This window comes from Neovison vison, chromosome 8 (genome assembly GCF_020171115.1).
Source record: "Neovison vison isolate M4711 chromosome 8, ASM_NN_V1, whole genome shotgun sequence".
Taxonomy (NCBI): domain Eukaryota; kingdom Metazoa; phylum Chordata; class Mammalia; order Carnivora; family Mustelidae; genus Neogale; species Neogale vison.
Genome location: NC_058098.1, coordinates 44455910 through 44471127, shown reverse-complemented (window position 1 = coordinate 44471127; position 15218 = coordinate 44455910). Strand labels below are relative to the sequence as shown.

Here is a 15218-nt window from a genome sequence, read left to right as displayed (position 1 = left end):
AGCCCATGTTAAAAAAAAAAAAAGAGAGAGAGAGAGAGAGAGAGAATAAGAGGGTGCCATGAAGCTTCCTCCAAATCTTGGAAATGAAATAAAGACAAATCAAAATGTAAAGAATACTGTCATTTGGAAAAATAATTAGGGATGTGCAAAGAGTGTCACAGCGTTCATAGTCTATGTAACAACTCCAGCTTTGGGAAAATAACCTCAAATACAAATACAGTTTTAATTAGAATTTTTATAGATCTCCAAAATCTGTAAGATCGATATACAAAGATGTATGTCACATCATTATTTATAATCCCGAAAATCTTGAAGCAATATGTGTCTAAAGGCAGAAGCATGGTTAAGTAAATTTTGGTGTAACTAGAATATGAGGTTGCCTTTAAAGATGATGTCTCTATAAGATTTTAAGGAGAATGTGTTTGCTACGATAAGGAGTAAAAAAGCGATTGTACAATTAAGTCTCAGCTATGTGAATCAAAGAGGAAAGAAAAATGTGCTAAAATATTAGCAACTGATTTTTAGGACTGAACGGTGCATGATTTTTATTGCATCCTCTGAACCTGCAGAATTGCATGGACAGCCATGAGCCACATGTGGCTATATAAATTAAAATTAATTAAAATGAAATTAAAATTAAAAGTCCGGGTCTTCACTTGAACCAACCATATTTCAAGTTCTTGAAAAGTCTCAAGGAGCTAGTAGCTACTATATTTGACAGTACAATATAGAATATTTCCATCATTAAAGAAAGTTCTATTGGGCATGCACTGATCAAGTGTTCAAGTGTTCTCTAATTAGAGTTTCTCTAATTTTCTGTAAAGACCATGAGCTATTTTTATAACCAGAAAAAAGGAATAACAAAGTCAAGTTCCTCCTACACTACTGGTGGGAATGCAAGCTGGTGCAGCCACTCTGGAAAACAGCATGGAGATTCCTCAAAAAGTTGAAAATAGAGCTAGACTATGACCTAGCAATCACACTACTGGGTATTTACCCTAAAGATACAAATGTAGTGATCTGAAGGAGCATGTGCGCCTGAATGTTTATAGCAGCAATGTCCACAATAGCCAAACTATGGAAAAAACCTAGATGTCCATTAACAGGTGAATGGATAAAATAGATGTGGTGTATATATATATAATGGAATACTATGTAGCCATCAAAAATGAAATCTTGCCATATGAGATGATGTGGATGGAACTAGAGGGTATTATGCTGAGTGAAGTAAGTCAATTAGAGAAAGACAATTATCATATGATCTCTCTGATATGAGGAATTTGAGAGGCGATGTGTAGTTTTGGGGGGTAGGGAAGGAAAAAATGAAACAAGATGGGATTGGGTGGGAGACAAACCATAAGAGACTCTTAATCTCACAAAACATACTGAGGGTTGCTGGGGGGAGGAGGGGTATGGAGAGGGTGGTTGGGTTATGGACATTGGGGAGGGTATGTGCTATGGTGAGTGCGGTGTGTAAGCCTGATGATTCACAGACCTGCACCCCTGGGGCAAATAATACATTATATGTTAATAAAAAATTAATTAAAAAAAGATGACTTGACTGTAGAAAAACCCAAGAGATTATGTGAGGAATGGCAAAACAGAATCAAGGTGAACTTGTATTTTAAGGAAGAAGTGACTTTAATGAGAAAGATTCAATATAATCGATAGTATTGTTTTCAACTTAAGTACAAGAAAGGTGTATTAACTGGGAGAGGGAGGGTCTACATATGACCCAGAAAACGAAACCCAAGAAGGCAGGATTGGTCAATGTACCCCAGGATGGTTGTTGTGGAGGGGAAAAAAGCCCTATGACCATGGATTGATGCCTCAGAAAATAGCAATTTAATGGCTCCAGTAAGAGTTGTCCAGCAAACCCTCTTGGTGGCTCCAACTCTCAACCTGACACCCTAGACTTTAGAAGTTGTTAGTGTCCACTAACACCCACATCTACTCTCCTTCCTGGATGCACAGCTAAACAAGTGTTCTGGATCCTTCTTGCATCTTAATGGAAATGTTTGCTCATCTGGACAATGGGCGGGAACAGGCAGGGCACCCACCACTTTCTGTCCTTGTTAGAAAAAGATCTACATAATCTTCCATGCCCTTAATTTCTCTACTTTCTTTGTCTATTGGGGAAGGACTCCAAGAGGATAGAACCACAGGATGAAATAAGCCCCAATCCTTAAGTTTCTGTTTGGAGAACCATGGAAGCTGCCAGAGTGGAAATATCTGCAATGAACCTGGGGCAAGAAATAAACCCTTGTTGGGCTACCCCAGTGAAATTTTGGGGGTTGTTTGTGACATAGAAGCAGTGATACTTATTCTAACATATACATTCTAATTTGATCTTCTACACAGAATATGTTAATGCAGGAGGTCTGGTGACTTAATCTTTGTGAGCCTCTAGAGGAGCCTAGAACCCATGACTGACCTTCAGCCAATCTCCAAGAATGTGGTCCTTGGAATGTTCTTTATGTAATTGACAGATGATGTTGTTTTGTCCTCCAAAAGCAATGGGGTTTGCTCTACAGCTTGTCAGGATTGGTCAGCAAGCTTTATGATGTTTATCTGGTGTCTGGGTTGGGATTCTGAGTTCTACTATCATGGATGTTCATTGAGCAGGAATGTACCCGCCTGATCAGCCCTCCATAAAAGCCTCAGACACCAGTGGACTTCCATGAATATAGTTCACACATGGCCCTATAGTTTGCTGCTAGAGAGAAAGCACATCTTATCTGACTGGGAGGGACAGTAGTTGGAAGCCCACATCTAACCTCTCTTGATTTTTCCTGATGCATTTCATTTTTCCACTGCTCTGCTTTTATTCCATATCCCTTGCTATAATAAACCTTAGCCATGACTAAGACCTGCTGCTGAGTCCTGTGAATACTCCTGGTGAGTCAATGAACTTGAGGGTGGTCATGGAGCTCCCCAAATACCTCCCATCTATAGAGGTACAGGCTGCAGTTGTGGAATGAAGAAGCCATGGCTACAGAAGGTACAACATAGGGAGTATAGTCAATGGTATTATAATAGTGTTGTATGGTCATAGATGGCAGGTATAATTGTGGTGAGCACAACACAACATAGAGACTTGTGGAATCACTATGCTATACCCCTGAAACTAACATTTTGCATCAACTACACTGTAATTGAAAAAAAGAGCCTCCCACTCCCTCTACCACCCCCCCAATTGAGAAACAAAATACCTCTCACATGAGATCTTTCTCTTGGAAAACAGAGCACAAAACTGTCCAGAATAAGTATGTTTTCTATCTGACACTTGAATATCTTACTGCCACCTGTTGACATTCTAGCATAAACATCAAACTCCTGTGAATCTGGTTGATATGAACCCCTTCATAAGGGCCTGACTGACAACACCACTCATAACATCTTCAGAAGATTATCTGGAATTCTGTGACCACCTAATGATGTCCTTTCAGTGGCCAACCTGGAGGGCATTTCTTCAGTGTCTCTTTTATATGTCACTTAAGAAGATGAAGCGGGGCACCTGGGTGGCTCAGTGGGTGAAGCCTCTGCCTTTGGCTCAGGTCATGGCTTCAGGGTCTTGGGATTGAGCCCTGCATTGGGCTCTGCTCAGCACAGGGCCTGTTTTCCCCTCTCTCTCTGCCTACTTGTAATCTCTCTCTCTGTGTGTCAAATTAATAAATAAAATCTAAAAAAAAAAAAAAGAAGAAGATGAAGCAAGTTCAAGATTTAGGATAACAGCCATGGTGAGATAGAAACAAAGGCTATGGAGAGAGGTCCCATTTGGTGGTGATGCTGGGGAGGGTCCAGAGAGGAATTCTGCATGAGACACACCTGGAAGAAGGGACATCATTTCCAATGGGAAGAGTGATGGGATGTGTGCATTTGAGACAGAGTCATCTGCCTCTGAAACAGGGTACCTTCAGGGACAAGGACTCCGAGGGCACTGGCTTGGCTCTATGAAATGTCTGAGATGGCAAGTAGTCTGGGAGGTATGATATTTAGGGTGAACTGTTGAGGGTTATTGAAGAACTGGCCTTCCTGATGGATATCTGTTTATATTACTAATTTAGCCAAGGCTGAGAGATCCTTATACCTTAGGGCCCAGGATTAAAACTCGTGCTGCTGAATCGCTCATAAAAGTCATCAAAAACATCATTTTCTAAATCCATATTGTCATGTAAGTTTGAATGTCATTATTTTTTCAATTGTCTGATGAGCACCCACATGACCTGACCCTGCCTAGACTCCCAACTGCCTCTCAAACCTCCCCTATGGTCACTTTGTTCCACTTACACTGGACTTGCTTCATGCCAAGTGCATCTCTGCCTCAGGGCCTTTGCACTGGATGTTCCTTCTGCCTAGAATGTTGCACACTGCTGCCCAATCCCCCTGGCTGGTTCTGTCTAGTTATTCAGATTTCTTGTCACAGTTACCTTCTGAAAGCTACCAGCATCCCCCCAAGGGAATGTAGCCTCTCTCACCATGTCATTACCCAATTTCACTGACAACAGAGCAGAGATCTTCATTCCTTAGAACACGTTCTGCTTCTTTCCATCCCCTTGTGCTTATCTTTACCCTCTGGTGAAATTTCTCAGCCATCAGGTAACTTCAGATGAACCAAAAACACTGTCTGCATGGATTTCAGTTTCATTGCAACACCCCTTCCCTGGTTGAAATAGCTATTCATTTGTCAAGCAACTTGGAAGACAATTGTCATCTGATAAAATGAGCCACAGTATTTCCTACAGGGTATACCATTGCTTAACAACAAATTGTGCAGATAGACTAATGTAGTGCTTAGCAGCACATCTGGAGAAGCACTGGCCCTGGGTTGAGTGTAAAAATTCTGGAGGCACATTACTCTTTTTTTCCCGTGTCTAGGCAAAAACCTCCAATTGCAGTTTCTTTTTCAGTCCTTGGGTAGTGAGTATCTGGGACAGAGCTGCCATTAGTGGGGGGTGGGGGGAACATTTTAACAAATTGGGAAAGAAAGCCGGACCCTCCATGTCACTCATCTGCAAATCCACTTGAAGTCACAATCAACTTAGCCTTAAGAAACAGCAATGGAGGCTATCTCTGTGGGGGCTGACCCTCACCAGACCCGTTGCAGGGGGTGCATCTTGTACGTTCCTCCATGAATGAAATGATTTTGTCCACAAAGCACACACACTAGACAGGGGCTGACAGAAGATGGCCCATAGGACCAATCCGGCTGGCCTCCTATTTTTGCGTGGCCCATGAGTTAAGAACTATTTTTGTAATAAATGAAAAAGAATCCCATACCATAGATCAGGACATGTAAAATTTATATGGAATTCAAATTTTAGTTTCTGTACTTAAGGTTGCATTGAAAGAGCCACGCTCACTCATTTGCACATCGTATATGCTGTTTTTAGGCTACAGCTGCGGAGGTGGGTTGTTGTGACAGAGACCATCTGGCCCACAAAGCCTGAAGTGTTACTACTATCTGGTCCTTCCCTTAAGAAGTCTGCCAACCCCGTTTTCAAGTCCTGAATGCCCCCACAAGCCTGATTTTAGAAGGACTTCGATAAGCAAGAGTTCCTTTGCCTCTCAACATTAGTATTTCCGCATCTCCTCTGCCCTGAAAACAGTGTCTGCATAGCTCGAGATTTAAGTGGAATTCACAGGGGAAACCCACTTACGTAGGATCCATAATCCACAGCCAGGGTCTGCAGGGCCCATGGGAGACCAAGGCCAATGAGGATATCAAACACGTTGCTCCCGATAGAGTTGGATACTGCCATGTCTCCCATGCCTGAAAGGACAAGAGGTCACTAGAGTGAGGGGGGTGATCTCAGGATAGTACAGGGGCTCCCCAAGGGACCCTGTCAAACTTTTGGTCTGACATCCAGAGACTTAGCTGGCAGATCTGCTGGCTCATTTGCTACGTGGTTCCCTCCCAGGCTACCACCTGTATTTTCAATGGACTAGGTATCTTCAGTAGAAAGGAACAGAATGGAACAGAACAGACTAGAATGAAATGCACATACTACTGAACTGTTGACCTTCAAATATGATCACTGGTAAAATGTGAATAATTCCAAAAACCAAATATAGTTCCCCAAATTCTGAAACTTCCTTCTAGAAAGGAATAAACTTAACAGTTCTGTTAAGCCTCTCACGAGCTCATCAACTCATATATTTTACTACCATCTCCCAACTGCTCTACACTGACTTCAACTCTTTTTCTAAATAACTGAGCACTATTAAGAAAAACAGTGTAACCAGTAGAATTTCATGAGGACTTCTCGGGGACACTGCTCTAAGTGTCGTAGCTATACATTGTATTTGTCAAAAACAAATTCAATCAGCACAAATCAGGCATACACACTAGAGTGGGTGCTAGCAAAGGGCATGGCCTCTGGAAGGAGCATCCATCTGTGAACTTAAGGAGGGGAGGCTGTGCCATACACTGAGGACTGACCTATGACAACCACCATTGTCAGGGTACTGTAGCTGGGTAGACCTTGGGCTATGGGTTCTGTCTTCTCTAAGCCTTGGTTTCCCTATCCATAGAATGGGGGACTGATCTTCCCTATCCCACAGAGTTGTTTAAAGATAACGTACCTAAACAGCTTTGCTCGGTGTGTGGCGCTCAGCAAAGGTTAACTCTCATTACATTATTACTATTTTTAATACAAGAGGGGGTCAGTAACACAACCTCTAGAAAGGCCTCTGTGTACTACCTAGAAAATGTCTTTGCCTTTCTGAAGGATAGATCTTCGGGCTTGTTAACCTGTTCTTTTGATGCCAGTGACCTTTTCGACTAATACAGCACTGAAGTCAACCATCATCTGGGTAATTGTCATGTGGATCCCCCAAAGCTACCCCCCACCCATAGGTCTTCCTCCCTCGCCCACCCCTATCCCCATCTAAATGGAGGTCCCACCTTGTCTGGCCACAATGAGGCTAGCCATGCAATCGGGCACACTGGTTCCAGCTGCCAGGAAAGTGATCCCCATGATGACATCAGGAATTCCCAGCGTGTATCCAATGATCGTCACCTGGAAGAAGCAGGAAGAGGTGGTAAGTTGGGGGCTGATGTCAACCTGATGCACTAGTGGATCCTCTGCCCAAGAAGCACCAAAGGCTGCAATCTGGGCAGTCTCCTCAGGGGGCAATGTCTGCTCTCGTTGTCAATGTAGACGGCAAAGAACATCGTGCAGAGCAGACCAGGATTGCAGGTCTGGGAACTGAGATACAATTATGGAGCCCATGTTTCCCAACCAAAGATTAGTATTGTATACATCTTTCTTTCAGGTGAGGCAGGAGGCTTGAGAGAAAGTTTCCTGGAAAAGGTGACTTGGGGACAGAATATTTGAACTCAGGATGGTCCTAGGATACCCCAGAATGGAAAAGTGGAGTCATAAATAGGCAATGCATTCTGGATGGTTGTGTTTCCTAAAATGGCTTTGGGGCAGAGGCTCTTTTGAGCCAGAACCTCACAACCAATGCCAGTTCTTGAATCCCTGTTTTAGCTTCAGACCTTGAGTGGTCACCTGGTCCATTGACCTTATTTTCTGGTTGACAAAACTATGACTTAGTTAAGGAAAGTGACGATGACAGCTGGGGTGATTACTCCCCAATTCTTCACATCTTTCCTTCATGTTCTCTGCCTTGTGGCTCTGCTGTTCTTCCCGTTAGAGCAGGTGGGGAAAATCTATTCCAGTCACAGGTCCAAGGTGCTAGGATGCACCTCATGTTTCCACTGGCCCTCTAGCATTCCAAAAATCTGCCATGAGAATAGCATTCCCTAGGTAGCCACCGGTCCAAGGAAATCGAGCAAACATAAGGTAGATATGAAACCCCCTGCTGCCTGAATCACATATAACCATGTTATGGCTTGAAGGAGAACCCTCTGTCAGTGCTGGCTAAGATTAGTCAAACCACGCTCAACCTACAGGTATGTAAGCAGGAAGATAACTTCTTGTGATTCTAAACCACTGAGTTCAGAGGTGGTTTGTCATGCAGCTTATTGAGGCATTAGCTGACTGATACAGTGACTGGGCTGACACCTCACCTCTGAGTCCCCTCTGATTGAGGGTATTTTTCTCTATAAAGAGGTCTAGCAATGCTGTGGGTCCTCAGTACACTCACCATCCACACCATCATGTAGGAGAAGGCTGCTATCCACAACGTGGAAGAAGCAAATGTCACCATAAACCATTTTTCCCAGCGCGGCTTGTTGCAGTTGGGTACAGTGAAGTATAAGACAAAACTCAGTGGCCAGGTGAACGCCCACTTCACTGTTTCCAGTTTTCCAGCTGGGAAAGGAAACAAAGACAAAAACAAAAATTAGTTAGTTTCATCTCTGTGTTTTACCAGCCCTCTGTGCTACTTGCCCCAGACATTTACGTCCTAATTGATGACCTGTGAAATCAGGCTTAATATATTGTCCTTTTCATAAAAGACACAAATGGCTTCCTACCAGCAGCAAAACCTAGCATACAAAAGCAAGCAGAATAAAAACAGTTATCCACCGCTCACCTGCTAGTTAGGCACCCAAATGACAGATGAGGCACTTCTGAGGATACAGGGCTGGAAGGATGGTTTGGCACATGTGGCTGGTGGCAAAGGATGAGGAAGATTCCCAGATGCAAAGGGAGGGGAGTGTGTGGGGATGCAGGTGAAGGTTAGGGAGGGGAGCTGGAAGACCACCAGTTGGCCTGGGGTCTGTTCTCCCCACGGTTAGATCAAATCTTGCCAGATTATAAAGTGTCAGTGGTCCCAGCGCCATCTAGTGGAATTGCTCAACATTGTCAACTCTCTGAAATGAACAATGATTTGAAAGTTCTCAAGGTGGGGTTTGTATCTCAAGTTGAAGTGAATTTGCATATTAGTCATTGATTTCTGGTTCTCTAAATACCTGCTGCCATGGCTAGTGATGACCTGATCTTATCATCTCTGTGTTGCCTGAGCCCTGTGTTTCAGAGATACCCATAAATGCTTATTTTGGTGACCATGTTGCCATGAGTTCCTTGTAACCGCAGATTTGACAAACCTTTCAATTCTCCTTTAGCCTTTATTACCATCCTGAGTAAGTGCTAACACTTCTGGTAAGAAATATGTATTGCATACACTCCCTGGTTCAATTGAGATAAAGAACCTCTCTGCCTTCCAGAAAGTTCCTTGAGCCTCTTTCCAGTCAACCTTCCACCTTCTACCACCATAAATTAGTTTTCCCCGTTATCCACCTTTAAATAAAGAAAATCACATGGCATGTGATTTTAGTCAACTACGCTCTTTCAGCCAACATGCTTTTTGAGATTCATTCATGGGTCAGGAGTTCATTCTTAATTGCTCTGTAGTTTTCCATCCTATGGATACACAATTTGTTTATCCATTCTCTCGGGATGGGAATTTGAGTTGTTGCCAATTTTCAGGTATTACAACTAAAGGAGCTATGGGTATTCTTGTACCCTTTGTTTTGTCGGCATGTTTTTCTTTCTCTTGGGTGAAGACCCAGGAATAGAATTGCTGAGTCACAGGGAAGATGTTTAACTTCACAAGAAACTGCCAAGCACTTTTCCATAATGATCATGCCATCTTATATTCCTATCAGAACGCAGGAGGTATTTGTTAAATTACACTTTGAACAGTTATTAATAAAATGTTAAATGAAAATTATTTCAAAATTTTATGTCAGTATCCAGCACTTTTCCAATTAGCTGCTATGCAGATACGGAGCTGGGAACGGGTGGTGACAACCTTGAGACTGTTGGCTGGATTTCTAAGCAAGAAAGCGGTCAGGGTTCTTTTTGTGAGGGGCTTCCAAACGTTGTGGAGTCCACCATTATCGTCAGACCCTTGGATCTCAAAGGCATCCTGGAATTCGGCATGATCCTAAAGCCTGTAACGTGGTGATGTCCTTTTTTCATCGGGCAATCCCCTCCCAGGCCTTGCAGTCCTCCGGATGCCCTTACACAGAGAGACTTGGTCCAGTTTAAAACATACACCCCATCAAAGTTACAAAGAAACACACGAATGGGAAGAGAAATGACTACAATCTGGCTTTGTCTTTCTTCAGAAAATAAAATTTAAAAAAAGACAAGGAAAAAAATGAAATTGGAACTTAAGACTGCAGAAGCTTAGAAAATGATATTGATTCAGTAGAACTGTAAGCAGTATACGTTGGCACCAATGAATTTTGAGTTTTTTCTCTCAGCTGCTTTAGCGAAAGTCTGACTTGACCCTGGAGGGGCCATATATCTAGGAAACAGTTTTCTCCATTTCATGAAACAGATGTTTTCTCTAAGTTATAGCTCCACTGTAACCACAAACTTACAGTAGAAACTCAATCAGTATCATCTGGAAGTTACTTTTAAGTGTAATGTAACAAATATAACTCCTTGAGCAAACCAAGTGATACGGAAACGTGCTTTTTAAGTGATTTTGAGGAGCAGTCAGATAAGGAAGGTACTTATATTTTGGTGTGTTCTTTTCAGTCTCTTTTTTTCCTGCTGAAAGTGTGTTTACCCTACATCCTTTGTAAATGTTTCTATTTCTATTAGTAACAGTAAGTCTTTCTTCATGCAAGGGTTAATATATGTACAACTTATACTATGCATAGGTGCATATAACTTACATATATACTATGTGGATTTAGCCTCTACGTATATTATATGCACATATAAACACAAGAATGTTAATGTATGTGCACATTTTAGCTGGCCTAAATTTCTGTTTCTGAAAAAAGGGATAAAATGTTTTCCTTTCCTGTTTGAGTCAACAGTATTTCTGGACATTTTCCCATCTTTTCTTCCATTGCTATGTGGTCCGCTTCTAGTCCCCCAGGGGATAGGTTTATTTCTTTACTTAACAAATATTCTTTGAATCCATACCACCACCACCCCACCCACGCCCCCAAGGCCAGTCTGTGCCAGGTGCTGTTCCGGGTGCTGAGGACGAGCTAAGAAAACCAAACTCCCTGAGCATGAACCTGATATACCCAAGATTATGTGATTCCTTGGAAGGGAGGCAGCAGCTGGGAGATGAAGCCAGGGACATGAAGTGGGGACTCTGAGCATTATAGTATCCCTTTGAGTTGACTTGTCTCCAAAAAGCAAAGGAGCTGTCCTTAAGTTGTATTCCTTATTGAGTTTTTACAGAAGTTTACTTCTATTGAAAAGAAAAGTCCTTGCTCATTCTTATAGACCTGGAGTTAAATATATCAATTTTCTCTAACTACACAGGCAATAAAAACACAGTGTTTTAGAATGGAAAATCTAGAAAAAAATAAAAAAAGAATACCAGCTGGGGAAACACACTCATATTTTGGTATATTTCTTTTCAGTCTTTTTCTGTGGAAGTATGTTTGCCTATGTACACATGGAAATATTTCTTTCTTTTCTTTTCTTTCTTTTTTTTTTTTTTTTTGAGAGAGAGCATGCAATCGGGGGGAGGGGAGGAGAGAGAGGGAGAGAATCTTATCCACGCCTAGTACAGAGCCTGATGCAGGGCTCGATATCATGACCCTGAGATCATGACCTGAGTTGAAATCAAGAGTTGGATGCTTAACCAACTGAGTCATCCAGGTGCCCCCACATGTAAATATGTAAATATTTCCATTTCTTTCAGTTAACATTAAAGCTTTCTTCATGCAAGACATAAGTATACATGTGCAATTTTTATATAGATACACACACATTTTCTATTTATAGGTATATATATGAATATATATTATATGAATTTAACCCATATGTACATTATGAGCACATATAAAAAATACAGGTATGTTAATATCTGTGCATAAACCATAAAAGCATAAACTCAATATAAAAATGTATACATTGCATGAATAAACATGTCATATGTACACATGATATCAACCATACACAAGCACACCACATATATGCACATACTCATATGTGCATGTATGTGCACATAGTGTCTATGCATATACACCCATCCATCCTAGGTACACCTATGTTTACATACTTCCACATAATTACTTATTCGTTACTTACACTCACTACAGTCAAGTCCTGGAGAGAAGAAAGCCCTACATCTGAGTGACAGAAACACAGAGAGCCAGGCCCTGGCAAGATTACCACGAGGGGGAAAAATGTCCTCAACATGTGGACGGAGCTTTTTCAGGCCAAAGGTACTGGATGTGGGGCTCCTGGGACTGGGTCCTTCCCGCTCCTCGAATGCCATCTGCTGGCCCTCTCACTGCTGTGAGGGGTCTGCCTGCCCTGGGCGTGGGGCCGGTGCTGCTGGACATGCAGGCTGCGAGCCTCAGGTGGAAGGGTTTGGTGGTGGGTTTGGTGGGTTTGGTGGTGGGAGGGAACGGAGGATCATAACTGGAAAAACCCACTCTCCAATTCAGCTGCAGCACCTCACCTGGTTTTGAGGCTCAGGAGAATGGTGACGATTGCTGCTGTGAGTCCAGGATGTTACCCTCTCACTGCCTCTGGTGCAGCCCCGGACAAGTAGCCCCAGTGTCCCCTGGGGGCTTGTGATAAATGCGGAATCTGGGCCTCCCCGCCAGAGCTCCCGAATCAGAGCCTGCATTTTTATCCAGGATGCCCTGGTGACAGGGCTGGTCTAGAAGAACCTGGGGTTCCACTTCCTTTCTTGGCAGCTCAGGGCCTTGAAATGAAGAAGAGACCCCCAAGGAATGGCAAGACCAGGCAGAGCATCCATTCTCCTCTAGTGCTTGAATTGCCAAAGGATGCAGGGTGCCTCGGGGGCGGGGGGCAGGGTGGGGTGGTAGCGATTCCTGAGCCCACACCAACAGCCATGCCTCTTAACAGGAGGAGACAAGGTGATGTGGCTGGATGCCCGGGGCCACTTCATCAGCAACGAACCCCAGAGACGAGGAGCAGAAGTGAGCAACAGTTATAAGATACCTTGAAATCTCCCAGTTAGGTCTGGCATTTATCCCATTCAGGTGAGAAAAAGGAAACAAGTGACCTGAAAGGGGCCCCTTTGTCTCACTGAGTAATGAGACCCAGTTGTGGGAGCCAGATGAGTTGTCTAGTGCCACACACATGTCTTTGGTCATCTGCCTGGAAGGGTGTCCATGGGGCTTTGGGGCCTCTGGGGGCGCCCCCCCAATACTGGTTTACAGACTCTTCACCTGGTCCAAGAGCTTCTTTCATCAGTGAAAGACTAGCAAAATAGGCATTTTTGGAACTTCGTTATGGGCTGCTGAGGGTGAGCTCTGAAAGCAAAGATTTTAGATGTAGACCCCCAAGAGTCTGTGCCCCAATTCTCAGAACCTGTGAAGAGGAGGCTGTACCATCAGTTCCATGACTATGCTCTGCTGTGTGGGAGAATCTATCTTCTGAAAGGGGATTAGGCAGGCGGGCCTGCTCTAGGCTCCTCAGAAGCAGAAGGGGAAGTCCAAGAGACCGGAATTGTGAGAAGGACCGAAAGCACATTGGTGATGTGAAGAATGCAGGCCTGCAGGAGCAGTGAGCAGCCCCCCGCTGACAGCCAGCAAGGAAATGGGGCTCAGCCTTCCAACCACAGGGAACTGGGTTTTGCCAATAATCTGCATGTGTTTGAGAGTGATTCTCTCCAGGGCCTCTGGGAAGGTCTATAGCCCTGTCTACACCTCTAATATGGCCTGTGGACCCTCTGAAGCCCAGCCAGGCTGTGCTGGACTTCTGACCTACAGAACTGGGGGCTAATCAACGGGTGTTGGTTTAAACCACTCAGTTTGTGGTAATTTGTTTTACAGCAATAGAAAATGAACACAAAAGTTCATAAGGGGGATATAGAGGGCCTGGTTGCTTAATCTTTAAAATGTTTTTGTCCTGTTGATAGGGAAGAAGGTTGCCAAGAAATAGAGTCAAAGATGGCAAAATGGATAAAGAGCCAGCATGCTTTTTTTCCTACCAAGATAAACCCCTAACAAGTAATGGCTTAACTCTAGCTGGGCTGTTGGGACTTTGGGGTAAAAGATCTGAGTGGATATTCTCTAGTTAGTTTGGGGAAGCACTTGATGAGGTTGAGATCTGAGGGGCCCTGAGGGGACCCAGGAGCAGTTCTCATCCTAGGTTCACTTGCTATCCCCTGGACCACAGAAAGGCCTTACATCTGAAATTAACACAGAACTCTGCCACTCCACACCCACATCCCATCATTAAATGGCCTTTCAAGTGAGTCAAGTAATACTTCACCAGAATTCAGTTCTCCTGCAATTTTAAACATCCCAAAGAAGTCACACATTTATTAAGCTCTCACACTGGACCAGGGCACTTTCCTGAAACAGTTGAAGATTCTGGAAGGTATAGAAAATTGGTAGAATTTTTTAGGCTTGGTCCACACATTCCACAAATGGTAGGATGAGGGGGAAAAGTCTTTGCAATGGCCAAGTCATTGTTGGGTAGCAGTCAGAGGAGGACACTGCTTTGGTGGCTGGGGTCCTGAAAATTATACATGCCTGTGCTTCCCCTTCAAGATACCAGGGAGATGCCCTTGGCCAGCATCACTGTGTGAGACTTAGCTGGGGCTGGGATCTCTATCTCCTGTGGTGTCCGTCTTGGAAACATGCAGGTCATGGGATAGGAGAAACTTGAATGGGGTGTGTGAGGTAAGGGGCAAGAAGTGACTAGGAGAACAAAGACCAGCTGAGAAGTCTGCATGTTTCCCCCTAGGCTGGCCTTGGCAGAACAGGTCCCTCGGCCAAATGTAATGGGATGGGTGAAGGTGGGTGATGTGCCTATTGCCTTGAGCATCAAGCTGCCTTCCCAACATTTCAATCCATGGTCAAGTGTTCCCATCTTGTTCATCTTTGGACCTTCTAAAACAGTCTTTCCCACTGTAGAAATTAATATAAATATTTCTATGTTCATATAAAGATAGTTCTTTGAATCGAATGTCAAAAAGATCACCAAAGTCAAGGGCATCTATTCAGTGGCCTCAAAATAGCTCCCCAACCCAGCCTAGACATAGGACCTCTTACAGGGGAGGTCGAATGGCGTGTACGGTCCTTCATCATCATCCTCATCCTCCTCTTCCTCTTCGTCATTCTCGTTGTTCTCATTGTCTTCATTCTCATTCTCTGTCTCATTACCAGCCTCTGCAACAATATCATCCCTCCGAGTCCCATTCACGCCTCTGTCTGGGGCACTGCTGGGCCCTGTCCCATTCTCCACGGTGTGCTTAATTGGGATTTTGATGGCCACTTCCGATTCTCCATTGGCATAGGCCCTACTGCTTATCAGTCTTTGTCTCTGGAAAGAGAAAGG

The 15218-nt window shown here is 43.7% G+C and overlaps 1 protein-coding gene across 1 annotated transcript in view; it reads right to left on the bottom strand.

The window, feature by feature from the left end:
- Nucleotides 1–15218, bottom strand: part of SLC24A3 (solute carrier family 24 member 3) — a 500344-nt gene that overhangs the window by 32015 nt on the left and 453111 nt on the right. The window contains exons 12-15 of the mRNA XM_044263528.1: nt 14933–15203; nt 8116–8282; nt 6908–7022; nt 5661–5773 (exon numbers count right to left, since the gene is read on the bottom strand). Coding sequence (XP_044119463.1) covers nt 5661–5773; nt 6908–7022; nt 8116–8282; nt 14933–15203 — 666 coding nt within the window. The remainder of the gene's footprint in view (nt 1–5660; nt 5774–6907; nt 7023–8115; nt 8283–14932; nt 15204–15218) is intronic.